Here is a 17,815-nt window from a genome sequence, read left to right as displayed (position 1 = left end):
GGTTCTCAACCCATTCCTTTCGAATTGGGGCAGCGACCGCAGCTGCTTGTCTGGGTATGCGTAAGAATAAAATTAAGAAGATTGGGAGATGGCGTTCTAATTGTTATAGGCATTATGTGAGGCCTGATATGTTTTTTAATTAACTTTCTTTGTTTTAGGACCCTTAACTGTTTGGATTATCGGTCATTCTTTTGTATTCTGGGCACAGAAGAGGGCTTCTTTGCGGAATTATTCCAAAAATTTATCATTTCCCGTTCAAGTCCTCAATATTTGTTGGTACAGTAGTAGGGGAATGAGGTGGAATCAGCTGCTTTCGGAGTTAAAGAAGAACGCTTTACATGCCCCACCCCCTGATTTAATAATCATTCATTTATCCGGTAATGACATTGGTTCAGTAAAAACGTTGGATTTGTTATATTTCATGCGTCGGGATTTAGTGTTAATTAAGAATTTATTTCCGGGTGTTTCGGTAGTTTTTTCGGAGGTTATTTCGCGGTTGGTTTGGCATGACAATGGTTTTGAATTTTTGGAAAAAAATTAGGAAACGAATCAACAGGCTGATTGAGAAATTTTTGATTTCAATAGGTGATTTTTCCTATCGGCATGTTGAATTGGAGGGTTTTATTCAGGGTTTATATAGACGGGATGGGGTGCACAGCTCAGATATAGGGCTGGACATTTTCAACCTTGGCCTACAGAATATTGTGGAAAGATGGCTGGGTTGTAAGGGGGGGGGGGGCTGATGGTTATCAGCATCCCCCTGGTGGAGGAATCGGCCAGCCATCTGGGTGGATTACGGAGTTATTACGGTGTTATTCAGTATGGATTGGTTATAACGGTATTTTTATGGTATTCATGGTTTAATAAAAAGGTTTAATTTATTGGAAAATAATCTCCTAATAAACAACACGGCCATTTTATTTCCAAAATATCTGTCTCTGGTGTCATTTATTTATAGCAATTAAGAGGGTGTGAAAGGAGTGTGGGTCATGTGTCATCATAGAAACACGGGCACCACTCCTGTATTTATTACCCACTCCTGGTTTTGTGAGTTTTTCCTCAGTATCTGTAAGGGAAAACCAGGAGTTGGACAATCAGAGGAAAAGTATAATAGAAATATGGGCACCACTCCTGTATTTTTTACCCACTCCTGGTTTTGTGAGTTTTTACCTCAGTATTTGTAAGCCAAACCCAGGAGTGGCACAATCAGAGAAAAGTGTAATAGAAACACGGGCACCACTTCTGTATTTATTACCCACTCCTGGTTTTGTGAGTTTTTACCTCAGTATTTGTAAGCCAAAACCAGGAATGGCACAATCAGAGAAAAGTATAATAGAAACATGGCACCACTTCTGTATTTATTACCCACTCCTGGATTTGTGAGTTTTTACCTCAGTATTTGTAAGCCAAAACCAGGAATGGCACAATCAGAGAAAAGTATAATAGAAACACGAGCACCACTCCTGTATTTATTACCCACTCCTGGTTTTGTAAGTTTTTACCTCAGTATCTGTAAGGGAAAACCAGGAGTGGGACAATCAGAGGAAAAGTATAATAGAAACACGTGCACCACTTCTGTATTTATTACCCACTCCTGGTTTTGTGAGATTTATACCTCACTATCTGTAAGCAAAAACCAGGAGTGGGACAATCAGAGAAAAGTATAATAGAAACACCGGCACCACTTCTGTATTTATTACCCACTCCTGGTTTTGTGAGTTTTTACCTCAGTATCTGTAAGGGAAAACCAGGAGTGGGACAATCAGAGGAAAAGTATAATAGAAACACGGGCACCACTCATGTATTTATTACCCACTCCTGGTTTTGTGAGTTTTTACCTCAGTATTTGTAAGCCAAAACCAGGAGTGGCACAATCAGAGAAAAGTATAATAGAAACATGAGCACCAATTCAGTATTTTACACCCACGTTTTGACTATACTAAAGCCAACATGTCAATTGTCCTATCTCCGTACAAATATCTATCGTCAGCAAATTCCATGTTTTCTCTGGTGATTCATTGCCAATAATGATAATTTTTATGCGAGCACACATGATCCACTGTCCTGAAGATGGAGAGTTTTACCAGCACGCGTACATAGGCAGATAATTAGGAATAAGGGTTCTTACAAATATTTGTTCACCAATTCTCAGACAGTTTTAATGATTTTTAAGTGAAGAGAATGCTGAGAAGTGATTGTTAAAGGGAATCTGTCACCAGGTTTTTGCCACCTAATCTGAGAGCAGCATAATGTAGAGTCGGAGGTCCTGATTCCAGTGATGTGTCATTTTCTGAGCGGCTCAGTGTAGTTTTGATAAAATCACTGATTCATCAGCAGTAGTTTATCACTAAAGGAGTACTTGGCATGCTGCCAGGTAGTCCAGCATATTCATGAGTTCTGTATAACTGCTAGATCTGCAGCAGAGAAAACATTGATTTTAAAAAATGAAAGCAAACATCTCAGTAAGTGACACATCGCTGGAATCAGGGTCTCTGTTTGTACATTATGCTGTTCTCAGATGGGGGAGCAAAAACCTGAGGACATATTCCCTATAAAACACAGGATCTATCAGAGCATAGTAAGGCTTAGTTTAGACTATAAAATCTGTATTCTTTCTGAATTTTCATTATTCCTATGCAATGTAGATAATGTTTTGGAAATGTAAGAAGATAATACAAATTATTATAGATGTTAAGGAATAACCCCCTGAGTGAAACAGGTTTGCATGCTCGGCCTCCATTCCATTCATTCTCAGTTTGACTGCTGGAAAGAGCCAAGTATGATGCTCAGCTTTTTCGGACAGGCCCAATGACAATGAATCAAATGTAGGTTGCACACTTTCACAATATTCAGGACAGGGCCTCAGAGTCCCTTTTTCAGGGTTTAAGAACCCCAATCTATGGATAGGGGACCTTTTTTTTTAAGGAATAACCTATTAATTATTAATAGCCAGCTGTTCAGCATATTTCCTTCATATAGACCAGGGGTCCCCAACCTGTAGCTCGGGAGCCACATGTGGCTCGCGGAACCATGATGTGTAGCTCGCGGCTGTCCTCCAGCTTGGTGCTTAAGCATCATGTCTAGCAAACAGCTGTGAAGAGCAGGTCTCCAGATGGTGACTTTGTGAGTCGCCCCACACAGAAAAGCAGATGTGAATGGGGGTAAGGTAGGGACCCCTGGATATTGGTATACTACCTCTGTGTGTTTTCTGTGGGAGAGCTTTGGCTTTCATTACACTGGTAATGGGATCTTTAGGTGTCACTACCCTGAGGGGCCGGTAGCTGGATGTGGATCATCACCAGCTTTCAGAGCTGAATGTGGCTCTCATGGTCAGAAAGTTTGGGGACCTCTGATGTAGACTAATATAATGAATGCTAGAAATCACTACATAAATACCACCAGAAAGATTGAAGAACGTGTTAATAAGCTTAGCTCTTTCTGAGGATGGTGTCTAGAGTATCATATAGTATTATAGACTTATTTCAAGTATTGTAATTGTATTTATACCATATAACCAAGTGTTATATGTTAAAGAAAAAAAAACGATATTGCAAGTCATTTAATTGTTTTAGAGGATTTGAAATGTTTTTATTTTTTTTAGGTAGTCTTCCTTTATTATATTAAGTAACCAAAGTTTCTTATTAGCTGTTGGTAATATAAACTTACATCTCCATTTATACCATTTGAGAAATTATCAAATTCAAACAAGTAAAGATATTAATTGATCTTTAGCGTTCATACACAATTGCATGGGGCACATTTTGCCGTGCATAGGACCTATAAAACTATCATAGATTCTGTGTACAGAACATACACATACCATGCACTGCCTTATAGCCTACATTTGGCTATGTTTAACTGTGTACAGATATAGTCTCCCCTAGAAGCAAGTTCCTTACACAAATGGAGTCCAATTTAGAGCAAAACATTTACTGTATATTACTGACAAACAATATTTGCGCCTCTGCAAAAAATCAGAGCAACCTTGTGTCTCTGTACAAAACCATGTGCATGAGTCCTGTGAGCGCAGTCAGGGTTCAAAATGACATATAAATTAACCATAACTGTTAATAATTGGTTAAATTGTTTGTTAACAGACCATGGTCTTAATTTATCTTTAGTAAGTTAATGGAACTTTCAATCCCAGGGCACACAGGCAAACAGTGCAGTTTGCTGAATTCAAACACTATATAATATACACAATATTAGGATTCAGCTCTGCTAGCCATTTTAAGCAGTCATCATGTGCCTGCAAGTATGTGATTTCCATATATGCAGTCACATGCCAAGTAAATTCTCATCCATTTCTCTCAATGTTCTTTTTAGAGGAGCAGATTAGAAGTTACTCAGCATAAGTCAAGTGTCGATTGCTTAGAACTGGTTAGGAGAGCTGAATCCTAACAGTGGGTATAGTACGCATCATTAATATTCGGTAAGCTACACTGCTTGCCGAAAGTTTGTCCTGTGGTGGAAAACTCGATTGCTCAGTCATTCATCCACATTAAATTATATTCATTATTATTTCTATGGTAGACGAGGTCTTCTCTGGTTGGTAGAAGGCTGTCTATTACGTCTAGATGATAAAGAATTAGATGCCGGATAGGGTATAATGCGTGATGGCATCTCTCGTTGTTCAGTCTCCTGCATACCCTGGCGAATCTCACGAAGACTTGCATCTGGGTTGTTAAGTAAACGCTGAAAGAAACTTTCTCTTGTAATTGGTTTCTCCTGACAAGTAAATGTTAAGGCAATCCCTACCTGGGATCTCATTTCTCTAGAAACCCCATCAGATGTACCATCAAAACATCTACCAATAGCAATTTCTTTGGCAAGCCGTGGATTCTGGTCAGTGACTGTGTAAATTCCGTAGTTATGTCCAAGAGGATCAACTGGAGCCAACATATTGAATGACCCAGTGTCATTCCCTAAAGCCAGTGGTGGGTGTCGTTTAAGATAGTCTTCTAAAAGTCTGTTGACCTCAACAACACGGCAACTTCCTTGAGGAGTCACTGTTACTAAAGTACGATCTAGTAAATCTTGGTCATAAAGCTTTCCACTACACTTAAATTCTAAACATGCTGCTGAAGTGCTTTCCACTGACATATCACGAACACTCCGGATATCTCTCAATCCATAGAGCTGACCTACAGTCTTTTCATGGAGTCCTCCACTATTTCTTGACCGCACCATATACTCCTGCTGACCCTTTATTAGAACCTTTAAATAGCAGGCCCGAAACTCTTGTGGATTTGGCCACCAAGATAAATAACCACCAATCCATGAAGTCAAGTCTGTCTGAACAAATGGGACAACATTGTACTCATACTTGTCTTCCTCTACCCTATAAAAGCGAAAATGATTATCTGAGACTTGGGCGCTTTCACACGCTCTCAAGTTTCTATAGGCATATATCGGGCCATTTGTTTCTTCAAAATTATTTGGGTTTGGTTTGGCAATATTGAATTTGAAAGCTGTCTTTTTACCGGCAGAGCTTTCATGATCAGTTCGTTGATAGTTCAGTTTTGATAAATAAGGCTGGGATACTCCTATCACATTGGGGTTTAATTTAGGGGAAGAGCGAACAGCTTCCAATTCCTCACCACCCATTGTTGCAGTGACATATGCAGAGTAGGCATCTGGCTGCTGAGCATCACAGAAAGCTGGAAGACAGGCTCCATTCATTCCTGTTATTACGCTGTCAAATCTACCCCAAGCTCTGGGGTTTGATGAGAATCCTGGCATAGGTTCTAGATTTATAAGAGTTACCACAACTCCTTCTACCTGTTCAGAAGGCATAAACTTCTCACTCATGTAGGCACGTACTTTAACAAAACATCTCCTAAACTCTGGTACATCCAAGTTGAAAAGTCTTCTCTCTCTTATTTCTAACTGTCCTATTAAAAATGACCTTTCCTCTCTCTTTCTCCTCTTACCATCTCCTGCCATATAGAAAGTATTTTCTTCTTCCCATAATCCAGTGTGTGGGTTCAAAGACCAAAGTTTCATTTCTTTTAGATGTTCAGGCATCTTTACTTGTTCTGTATCCAACCTCACCTCCACTTTTCCAGTTTGGAGGACAGAGTTAGTGTCTTTCTCCCTGAAGTCCACAGAAAACATTCCATATGTTCTGAGTGGAGAGATATCTCCATTTCTGTTGACAAAATTAAGATCACTTGATGCAGCAGATGCAGTACTCATGTTTCTAGGATCCAAAAAAGTTAAACTAGCTTTTACTGTACCACTGTATGATTCCCCTGTGACTCTGGTAAAAGTATTTGGTGGTATTACCAGTTCTCCAATTGGATTTTCACCAAGCATTTCTCCAAGGGGAATGATGTTTGTCACCGAAGGGTTAAGATGAATGGGTTCTTTCTTTCTCATTATTTTTATATCCTGGTAAATGGTATTTCCTTTTGGATCAAATAGAATGATTTTGACAGAGTCCACAAATTTCTGTTGAGGGTCCACAAACGTAACAACCAACCTATTTGTTCCTGTTGGCACTTCCAATGTAAACTCTCCTTTGTAACCTGTAAAGCCCATATTTACTCCATTCATATAAATTTGACCAAACTGAAGTGGAGCACCAGTGTCATATGCGGTAACCCGTCCACGGATCAAAACCTTGTGGTGTGTGCACTGGGAACATCCACACTCTAAAACAGCCATAATTGGAAGAGTATACCCTTGACACTTAACTTTTTGCAGTTTCATTCTCTTGACTCCACAGCAGTAATCTACTTTATCTTTGCACTGAAGGTCGGAGCTCAGATGACCAGAACACTGGGAATTTGGACACTTGCCTACATTATAGAAATTAGAGCCAGTTTTAGATTGAGTGCAGTCAGCTGGTAGCTTGATTAAATGTTCACGTGGGGACTTGTCACAGTAAGATTCTCCTTTACCTTGAATAAAAATACATCACATTTAGAAAAATAATAAAACATATAAAGAAACACAAAGCTTATAAAGTATTTAATGGTTTGTTACCTATGACTGTTAGATGGGCAACAGAAGACTTGATGACACCCAGTCCATTGTTGGCTTTGCATTGGTATGTACCAGCCTGTAGTGTTTGAATATTTCTTAAAATTAAGCTTTTATCATATTTGACTTTAGTTTTGTCCAATAATGTACCATTGTGATACCTATAAATAAAATAATTCAAGTTAATTAAAATAATTCAAGGGTGTAACTATAGTAACTTTCTGACTAAGCACTCTGCCCTATAACCAGGTTGAGTCCATCCTCCTTTATAGCTGGATACTTTCTACCCAGACATGTAGGTTTCTAAGGCCCGTTTCACACTTCAGTACAGTACATTCATTTACAGTGGAAGCGCGTGGTGTCATACTTCCACTGTAAGTGAATGTACTGTACTGCATGCGTGCCGGATCCGGCATCTGGCGAAATGCTGGATGTGTGAAACGGGCCTAACCCAGATAGAGGCATTTAAGTTAGGGTCCGGGTATATTGAGATCACCTTGCCGATGGTTACCGGGCTCACATGCATTGGCCAATACATAAGCTAAGTATCTATTTTTTCAAATATTTCTATAGCAGTAATGCAATACCAGAGTTCCCTTATTCATTGTTAGCATTCTAGAGTGCAGCTGTATGTATTTTGTAGTTATATTATGTTTTCAACTAGCACCTGTCAGTCTTTTTGATATATTTATAGTGGATGCACAGTTTGCAGTCACATTTATGCCTTACATCTTAGCGGTAAGGGGAAGAGGAAGAAAACCATTTTAATTAAAAACCCTTGACACTTGGGGGCCCAGTTAGAGATTTTGCAATGGGAATGAAAAGTTTGAAGTTACACTACTTTTTGCCTTTTTTTTATTATTCTTTGCATTTTCCCTGTCATTTATTTTTTGTCCTCTATTTAAGTGGTTCTCCGGGAATAAAAAAAAATAAATAGCTAAAAGGAAATGTCAAAATAGATACATTCCTAAATTGCCTTTACGTAGCAGTTGTTTCTCTAGGAAGGTAATCACTGTAGCATTAAAACGGCTGCTGAGTTGTTACACTGACAGAAACTTGTGCTTCAATGTTTGGACAGATGTAGTATGTATACAGTAGTAGGAAGCTCACCCCTTCCTTCATGTGTTGGAAATTCCCAGTGGAAACTGATCATACACTGAAGATACTAGGACTGCTGCAGTAAAAGGAGGATAGTCACACTGCTGTCTTACCTGTGTTTCTGATCCAATACTGGAGATACCAACAGTGCTGTGGTAAGAAAATTTCACACTGCTGTCTATACCCCAGGACCAGAGATAAGAAGAGGCTGCTCACATTGCTGTCTACCCTGTCAATCTGATCTAATAATGGAGAAACCAGTAGGTCTGGTTTTAAGCAAAATAAAGCGCTGGGCAAAAGATTAAAGTGGGGCCCTAAATATTAACATATCACACTGAAACATTTAGGTTACACATACTTGCGATGAGTTCAGACTGTTAAAGCAACACTCTAGCTTTTTTTATTACATCACTGGAGTGGTGCTTTATCCCCTTGCCAACATATGATGTACACCATATGTCATGTTTCCAACGAGTTCCAGACTGATGACATATGGAGTACGTCATGGCGATCATGCAGACATAGGAGCTGTTGTGTCTGTGTGATCACCTCCGGGACTTTGGTTTAAATGACAATGTGGCGCCCTGGACAAGCCAGGGGCCACAGAGAACAACACCCACAAACCCCACACTCCCGGTCAGGCACATCAAAGTCAGACACAAAGCCTTGTTGCCTTCCTCCAGGGGCTGATGTTCACACCAGGGGGGTGGGCTAGGCGGTTGGTCCCGCCCACCGAGGAGTACACAGTCCTGGAGGCGGGAAAAGAGTTGAGTTTAGAGTTGGAAGTGAAAGTGAGAGGAGTAAAGTGGCAGTTAAGCAGCCTGAAGTTGGTCCGGGTGTATGGCCCGGACGGATCAGCAAGGTTGGCAGACGGTGGTGACCGTCTGCAGGAGTGGCCTATCGGAGTCTACCATAAGGACCGTGGACGGGCGGTGGCCCGGCGGTACCGGAACGGTACACAAAGAGAAATCAGCACCATCTTTCAGGGGCTTACGGACCCCGGCAAGGCTAGGAGTCGCCGTGAATTTTCCAAATCCGTCAGCGAAGGGAACCTCCTGGGTTTCCCAGCAGCCAAGTCCCGACAGAAGGCAACAGTCCAACCGTGAGAGGGAAACACAGCCACCACCAAGGCTACCGTTCCCAGGGCCAGAGCCTGCGGGCAAAAGGGGCTCCTCTGGCCCATATCCAAGCTGGGGAGCGGGTTACCGGTGGGAACCCATTGGAACCGTTTACAGTACATAGGTGCAGGGAAAGGCAGTCACCATCAACCTGCCGGGAGAAACAACACCGTAGCCGTCTGTGGGACCCGTCCATCCAGCCGTGTATTTTACCGAGAACTGTGTCCTCATCATTGGCTGAGTGAGTACCACCGTGCCGTGTGGCATAGCGCTGCACCTCACCTCACCTCACCTCACCAGGCCCCGTAACCCACCTGCCATTCATCTCTACCCCATCACCAGGCCCCGGGACAACCAACCCCCTACCCACGGAGGGGAGAACTAACATCAAAGCTGCTCCCTGTCATCGCTCCCGGGATCCCCATCCAGAGCAGCGGTGGTGTCACCAACTTCACCACAACCGTGGGTGGCATCACGGACAATCACCAAATCCCCACCATCCAATCAAATCCCCTTTTCACTCACGGGCAAGGAACGCCGCTCGAGTCCCCGGGATCCGGCCCACCGCTCGAGCCACCACCGAGCAGCCGCAGCAGCAGTGGCCAGACCCGAGCAGTGGGAGAGCGCAGCGTCCCCTCCTCCGCCCGCAACAACAGCAGAGCCCCGGCTCTCACAGCCAGGAGCAGTCCCTGTGCGGCCCCTGGATTTTTACCCCCCTGAATGCAAACAATGCTGGTTACAGCATTTAGGGGCTGGGAGAGGGAGTGCGCTTCCTCTCTAAAGCAAAAGATGGAAAAACCAGGGGAGATGTGTGCTGCCTCTGCAGCGGATCTAACCGTTCGGATCCGGGGTTGGTGATTGCTCATGGCTCGAGGGTCTCCGGACCCAGGGGCTAGGGGCCACACTCAAATGGAAAGGGGGGATTTACAGGGGAATTGATATAGTTTGTGATGCCACCCATGGCGTACGGTAATTGGGAATACCGCCACTGCCATTGGGAGTACCTGGGGTGATGGAGTGGGGCAGCTAGATGACGTTACCCTCCACAAGTAGGGGTAGGCCCCGAGACTCTGGATGGTGATGTGGGGTTGCTGTGCAGGGGCCAGTTGGGTACTCATTCAGCAATGAAGCAGACGCTGACAACAGGGTAAACCAAGTCTCTGACTGCCGTTGCCTCTCGAGGGGAGCTCGTTCGGGTCCTGTCCCTTGCAGCATTGCCTGGTGGTCCGTAACCTGCCTCCTGGCACAAAAGTTTAGATTGTTCGTTGTGGCCCGTAAGCTTGGAGCTTTCCGGGCCCCGCACCCCACTATGGCTAAGTGAAGGAGCTTGCTCTAAGGAGCTCACGCTTGGGATTTCAGTGGGCCGCTTGCTAGGAAAGCCCTATCCCCCTCGTTGCGCTAGTGCTCCCGATCTCTGAGCTTATTGGGAACAGTCCATAAAGGCCCTGTCCTCCGCAGGTTAATTGCCGGGTCGCCTGAAGCTTCTCCCCGACCTAGGGTCCGTGTACCCATACGTGCCTTCGTTTCTGGACCGGTGATAGGACCAGGCTGCTGACCGTCCTGCTTGATGGGTTCCAGGCACCTAGCCTCAATCCCCTGCGACCGGCGGGTCCGACTCCTCTAGGTCCAGACCACCGTCTGTGACCTAGTTTACTTCTCCCCTGGGAGCTACAACTCCCAGCCTCCTCAGAGCTCCTCTCAGCTCGAGGGCTACCACTCGACAAACTTGACACCTCCCACTTCCCTGTCTGACCGCTAGGTGGGCGGCCCTATTCCTGCTTAAGCAGCCCCCTGGTGTGCCTGACAGGTGTGGTGCAAAGTGTATCTAGGATTTGTGAATGTTGGTGGAGGCAGTACTACAAGATAGAGACCCAGAACCATGGGAGTTGAGTACTGCACGGGGAGGGCAGTTTGTGCAGTACCCTGTGACAACCTGAATAGTCCAGGGGCGTCACAGATGTAAAATCAGAAATCCACAGGTCCCAAAACAGGTCAGTACTTGCCCTAGACCTGACCCTGATTTGTCCCTCCCTGGCAGCAGAGGTTGGCACCCTAATATGACGTAATTCAGCCCCCATTCATATACACCAAGTGTAGAACAAAAAGAACAATAAATATAAATGACGTGCACACAAGCAGAGAGTGTAATGCGGGCTTTACATGAGACGATCTATCTTGTGATAGATCGTCGGGGTCACGGTTTTCGTGACGCACATCTGGCTTCATTGGCGACGTCGTTTAGTGTGACACCTCCGAGCGACGCAGAATCGGTCACAAATCGTGAGTCGTGTACTCGTTGCTTAGTTTTAAAAAATTGTTTATTTTTTATGGCGCCGGTTGTTCATTGTCCCGGGTTAGCACACATTGCTCCGTGTGACACCCCGGGAACGATGAACAGCAGCTTACCTGCGTCCCGAGTGCCTATGCAGAAGTAAGGAGGTGGGCGGGATGTTTACATCCCGCTCATCTCCGCCCCTCCGCTTCTATTAGCCGGCGGCTGTGTGACGTCGCTGTGACGCCAAACGTCCCTCCCCCTTCAGGAAGAGGTTGTTCGCTGCCCACAGCGAGGTCGCTCAGCAGGTAAGTACGTGTGACGGGGTTAAACGACTTTGTGTGACATGGGCAGCGATTTGCCCGTGACGCACAAGCGACGGGGGCGGTTACGATCTCTCGTGCAATTGCACGATAGATCTTAACGTGTAAAGCCCGCATAAGACACAGGGCTTAGAACATGCAAACACAGTTGTAAAGAATGAACAAAACCCCCCCAAAAAATAACAGAATACATCGAAAGCCTCCCAAACCTAAATGAAACAAAATAAGAGATAACTTTGAAGGGATTCACACAATCTACAGGGAATAGCAATAGCAATGTCTTAACCTAGGAGCTGGGACTCCAGACAACAATCCATCCAGAAATGTAACCAACACTGAGGTAAAATCTCTGTAAAGCTTTAAAGTGAACCAGTCACCAGGTTTTTCTCTTATTAGGGTACTTTCACACTTGCGTTCAGCGGAGTCCGTCACTATGGAGAATAGCGCAGTCCGTTAACGCACTGCGCTATTCTCCATAGACTTGTATGGACGACACACTGTAACGCAAGTGTCAGCGTTGCATCCGCTGGACGACGCAGCATCGTTATTTTGACACTGCGCCGGGCGGGAGGAACGCAGCATGTAACGTTTTTTTGAGCAGCGCAATCCATTGGATTTCACTGCGCATGCCCTCTCTGGCTCCCTGCACCCGTAACCAAGGTAAATATCAGGTAACCAAGCAAACTGCTTTGCCGATATTTACCCTCGCTACGTGTGCAGGGAGCCCAACACTTCCCCGCTTGGCTCCACGCTCTCCCGCACTCCACTCCGCATGTATGTACATACACACACACACACACACACACACGCACACACGCACACATACACACATACATATACATATACATACACACACGCACACTCACCTCTCCTCAGCGCCATGGCCCCGCTTGGCTCCACCCACTCCTCACTCCGCTCCCCGCACACATTCTCGGTGGCCGAGCGATCAGCTGATCACCCGGCGGCCGGCTACTGGGAGCGATCAGCTGATCACCCGGCGGCCGGCTACTGGGAGCGATCAGCTGATCACCCGGCGGCCGGCTACTGGGAGCGATCAGCTGATCACCCGGCGGCCAGCTACTGGGAGCGATCAGCTGATCACCCGGCGACCGGCTGCTGTGAGCGATCAGCTGATCGTTCACAATAGTCTGCCACCGGTAAAACTGTAAAAAAAAAAAAAAATCAAAATGGATTCCGTTGTTTTGCAGCATCTGTTGCATCCGTTGTGCCACTATATACAACACATCCGTTGCATCCGTCACACAACGCAATGCAACAGATACCATTCAACACAAGTGTGAAACTAGCCTAAGCTGCGGCCAGCACCAGTAAGCTCTTATATACAGCAGTTTAGAATACTGTATATAAGTGCCCATGCTGATCTGTAGTACGTAAAAAGACCTTTATTATACTCGGTAAGTATGTAGCGCTTGCTTCAGTTCCCCTATCCCTACTACCACCAATTTTATGCTCCGGATTCTGATCCCCATAGACTTATACAGTGCCTACAAGTAGTATTCAACCCCCTGCAGATTTAGCAGGTTTACACATTCGGAATTAACTTGGCATTGTGACATTTGGACTGTAGATCAGCCTGGAAGTGTGAAATGCACTGCAGCAAAAAAGAATGTTATTTCTTTATTTTTTAAATTGTGAAAAGTTTATTCAGAGGGTCATTTATTATTCAACCCCTCAAACCACAAGAATTCTGTTTGGTTCCCCTAAAGTATTAAGAAGTATTTCAAGCACAAAGAACAATGAGCTTCACATGTTTGGATTAATTATCTCTTTTTCCACCTTTTCTGACTAATTAAGACCCTCCCCAAACTTGTGAACAGCACTCATACTTGGTCAACATGGGAAAGACAAGGGAGCATTCCAAGGCCATCAGAGACAAGATCGTGGAGGGTCACAAGGCTGGCAAGGGGTACAAAACCCTTTCCAAGGAGTTGGGCCTACCTGTCTCCACTGTTGGGAGCATCATCCGGAAGTGGAAGGCTTATGGAACTACTGTTAGCCTTCCACGGCCTGGACAGCCTTTGAAAGTTTCCACCCGTGCTGAGGCCAGGCTTGTCCGAAGAGTCAAGGCTAACCCAAGGACAACAAGGAAGGAGCTCCGGGAAGATCTCATGGCAGTGGGGACATTGGTTTTAGTCAATACCATAAGTAACGTACTCCACCGCAATGGTCTCCATTCCAGACGAGCCCGTAAGGCACCTTTACTTTCAAAGTGTCATGTCAAGGCTCGTCTACAGTTTGCTCATGATCACTTGGAGGACTCTGAGACAGACTGGTTCAAGGTTCTCTGGTCTGATGAGACCAAGATCGAGATCTTTGGTGCCAACCACACACGTGACGTTTGGAGACTGGATGGCACTGCATACAACCCCAAGAATACCATCCCTACAGTCAAGCATGGTGGTGGCAGCATCATGCTGTGGGGCTGTTTCTCAGCCAAGGGGCCTGGCCATCTGGTCCGCATCCATGGGAAGATGGATAGCACGGCCTACCTGGAGATTTTGGCCAAGAACCTCCGCTCCTCCATCAAGGATCTTAAGATGGGTCGTCATTTCATCTTCCAACAAGACAACGACCCAAAGCACACAGCCAAGAAAACCAAGGCCTGGTTCAAGAGGGAAAAAATCAAGGTGTTGCAGTGGCCTAGTCAGTCTCCTGACCTTAACCCAATTGAAAACTTGTGGAAGGAGCTCAAGATTAAAGTCCACATGAGACACCCAAAGAACCTAGATAACTTGGAGAAGATCTGCATGGAGGAGTGGGCCAAGATAACTCCAGAGACCTGTGCCGGCCTGATCAGGTCTTATAAAAGACGATTATTAGCTGTAATTGCAAACAAGGGTTATTCCACAAAATATTAAACCTAGGGGTTGAATAATAATTGACCCACACTTTTATGTTGTAAATGTATTAAAATTTAACTGAGCAACATAACTTGTTGGTTTGTAAGATTTATGCATCTGTTAATAAATCCTGCTCTTGTTTGAAGTTTGCAGGCTCTAACTTATTTGCATCTTATCAAACCTGCTAAATCTGCAGGGGGTTGAATACTACTTGTAGGCACTGTATGTGGATCGGCACAATTAATAACCACATTTAATAGCAAAGTCATGATCAATAAGATTCAGGGAAGAACCTGAATTCACAAATGCAGGACTAAAAAGAAGTTTAGTTTCCAAGGACACCTGTAAAAAACCCCCCTCATGTTTGTACCAGAGATAATCTCAAACTCTTAAGGATGCTTTACACGCTGCGACATCTCTAGCGATTGCAAGCGATGTCGCGAGCGATAGCACCCGCCCCCGTCATTCGTGTGACATGTGGTGATCGCTGCCGTAGCGAACAATATTGCTACGGCAGCGTCACACGCACATACCTGTTCAGCGACGTCGCTGTGGCCGCCGAACAATCCCTCCTTCAAGGGGGAGGTGCGTTCGGCGTCACAGGGACATCACAGCGGCGTCACTAAACGGCCACCCAATAGAAGAGGAGGGGAGGAGATGAGCGGCCGGAACATGCCACCCACCTCCTTCCTTCCTCCTTTCCGGTGGACGCAGGTAGGATGATGTTCGTCGTTCCTGCGGTGTCATACACAGCGATGTGTGGTGCCGCAGGAACGACAAACAACCTGCGGAATGAAACAACAACGACATTATGATTAGGAGCGACGTGTCAATGATCAACGATTTTTGCCGTTTTTGCGATCGTTGATTGTTGCTCCTAGCTGTCACACACTGCGATGTCGCTAACGACGCCGGATGTGCGTCACAAACACCCTGACCCCGACGATATATCGTTAGCAATGTTGCAGCGTGTAAAGCACCCTTTAGAATCAGCATTCTCATACTTCAGGTTTATTTTTATTTTTCCTTGGACTTCATTAATGTACCTAAAGCATTGAACCACGATGTGACAACAATATAAACAAAACAAGTTGGTGCTCCACGATCCATACTTTCTCTGGGACCTCTACAAACACCAATTTGCATAGGTTTACCTCTCTCCACTGATAAAGTGTCTCTATCCCTCATATGTCTATACAGATGAATAGTCAGTGACATAGCATCCTTCAAAGACTGTGGAATAGAATTGTAAAACATCCTGTCCTTGATTTAATCAGACAGTTCCTGGCACAACTGATTCCGAAGAGCAGGATCATTCCAAGAGCCCCTCGTCTAAACTTTGAGCAGTAGTCTTCCACTCTCGCTGAACCAATCTACAAATCTTGGACTCAGCAATGGTGATCTTATCAGGATCATCATAAATAAACAGAATACACTGATGACCACAATAATTAGTAGCGGCCAAAAGTGCATGCTTCGACAAGGCCTATAGTTGTGTGGCAAAGGACAAACCAGATCCATAGGGAAGCCACCAGAACACACCAAATGGGCTTACTATAATGTTACGACTGAACCTAATACTATGCCGCGGATGGACAAACCAGGGGAGATGTAAAACCATATGTCTGCAGTCCTCAAAATAGGCTATTACTTACCCTAACCTGACCCTCATTTGTCCCTGCCTGACAGTAGAGGTGGGCACTCTGTCATAATGGCACTTCTACTGAGTGTCTTTAATGGGAATCTGTCACCAGGTTTTTGCTACCATATCTGAGAGCAGCATAATGTAAGACAGAGACCCTGATTCCAAAAATGTGTGACTTACTGAGCTGTTTGCTGTCATTTTGATAAAATCAATGTTTTCTCTGCTGCAGATCTAGCAGTTATACGGAGATCCTGAATAGTGGTCTAATGATAGTTTACTGTTGATTAAATAATTTTATCAAAACTACACTAAGAAGCACATTAAGAGAAACACTGCTTGAATCAGGATCTCTGACCCTACTTTATGCTGCTTTCAGATTAGCTGTGAAAAACCTGATGACAGATTCCCTATAACTGCACTCTAGGCTACAAATAGTGATGGGCAGACCTAAAAATATTCGGGATTGGTGAGTCCAACTGGGTTTAAAAAAAAACCCTGGTTCTGGCCCAGAATTGATCATTGTTCAGTCTCTGTCTGAAGCCCACAGCGTGTGCCTACGCGCTGTGCTTTCAGTATGTAGCAAAGCTGGAATCGTCATGGAACCTTGTGTGGATTACATCAGAACTGGGTGTTTTGGGGGTTAATAAAGGGGAGAAAGAGGATACGTTGTTTTGTATTTTATCTCAAAAGATTTTTCCTGTGTTTTATTTATTTTCACTTACAGAGTAGTAATGGGGGTGGGTCTCATAAACGCCTCCCAAAACTAACCTAGGGCTTAGTGGTAGCTGTGAGCTGCCATTAACCCCTTATTACCCCAATTGCCACTGCATCAGGGCAATCGGGATGAGCCAGGTAATGTTCCGGGATTGTCACATCTAATGGTTGCAACAATTCTGGGCGGCTGCAGGCCAAATAACCATGGGTCTCCCCAACCTGAGAATACCAGCCTCCAGCTGTTGGTTTTATCATGGCTGGGTATCCAAATTTGGGGAGACCGCATGCAAGTTTTTTAATTATTATTTACATAATTTAAAAAAAAAAAAGCTACAGTACATGTGGTCCCTCTTATTTTGATATACAGTCAAATAAAGTAAACAGCTGGGGGCTGCAGCCTGTAGCCTTATACTTTAATCTGTGCTGGGCATAATAATACGGAGGGGACCCTACGCCAGTTTATTTATTCTTACACCAATATAGACAGGCACACAGCGTCTGTGATTGAAAGCAGTCAGACACAAAGTCACACAGGGTGGGGGCACTGTCTGACTACAACCAATCGGAGATACCAGGACTGCCGGTGGGTGGGGAAAGGAGTGCATATATATGAAGGATAATGAGCAGCCCCAGAAGTAGGATTACAGCATTGTGGGACACTGGTAAGTACAACGCGCCTGCCTTTGCATTTTTTTCCCTTTACTTATTTTAATTACCTGGTGACTGGATCTGGATTGGTACTTCAGAGTTCCTTGAGAACTCCAGGCCTTGGGACAGTGTACTGGGAATTACCAAGC

The 17,815-nt window shown here is 44.7% G+C and overlaps 1 protein-coding gene across 1 annotated transcript in view; it reads right to left on the bottom strand.

The window, feature by feature from the left end:
- Positions 1–3,581: 3,581 nt before the first annotated feature.
- The window catches only part of CILP2 (cartilage intermediate layer protein 2), a 118,751-nt gene continuing 104,517 nt past the window's right edge, over positions 3,582–17,815 (bottom strand). The window contains exons 7-8 of the mRNA XM_075347213.1: positions 6,991–7,148; positions 3,582–6,905 (exon numbers count right to left, since the gene is read on the bottom strand). Coding sequence (XP_075203328.1) covers positions 4,525–6,905; positions 6,991–7,148 — 2,539 coding nt within the window. The 3' untranslated portion in view covers positions 3,582–4,524. The remainder of the gene's footprint in view (positions 6,906–6,990; positions 7,149–17,815) is intronic.

This window comes from Anomaloglossus baeobatrachus, chromosome 1, assembly GCF_048569485.1.
Source record: "Anomaloglossus baeobatrachus isolate aAnoBae1 chromosome 1, aAnoBae1.hap1, whole genome shotgun sequence".
In the NCBI taxonomy this organism is placed as follows: domain Eukaryota; kingdom Metazoa; phylum Chordata; class Amphibia; order Anura; family Aromobatidae; genus Anomaloglossus; species Anomaloglossus baeobatrachus.
This window is presented reverse-complemented; position numbering and strand designations above follow the sequence as displayed.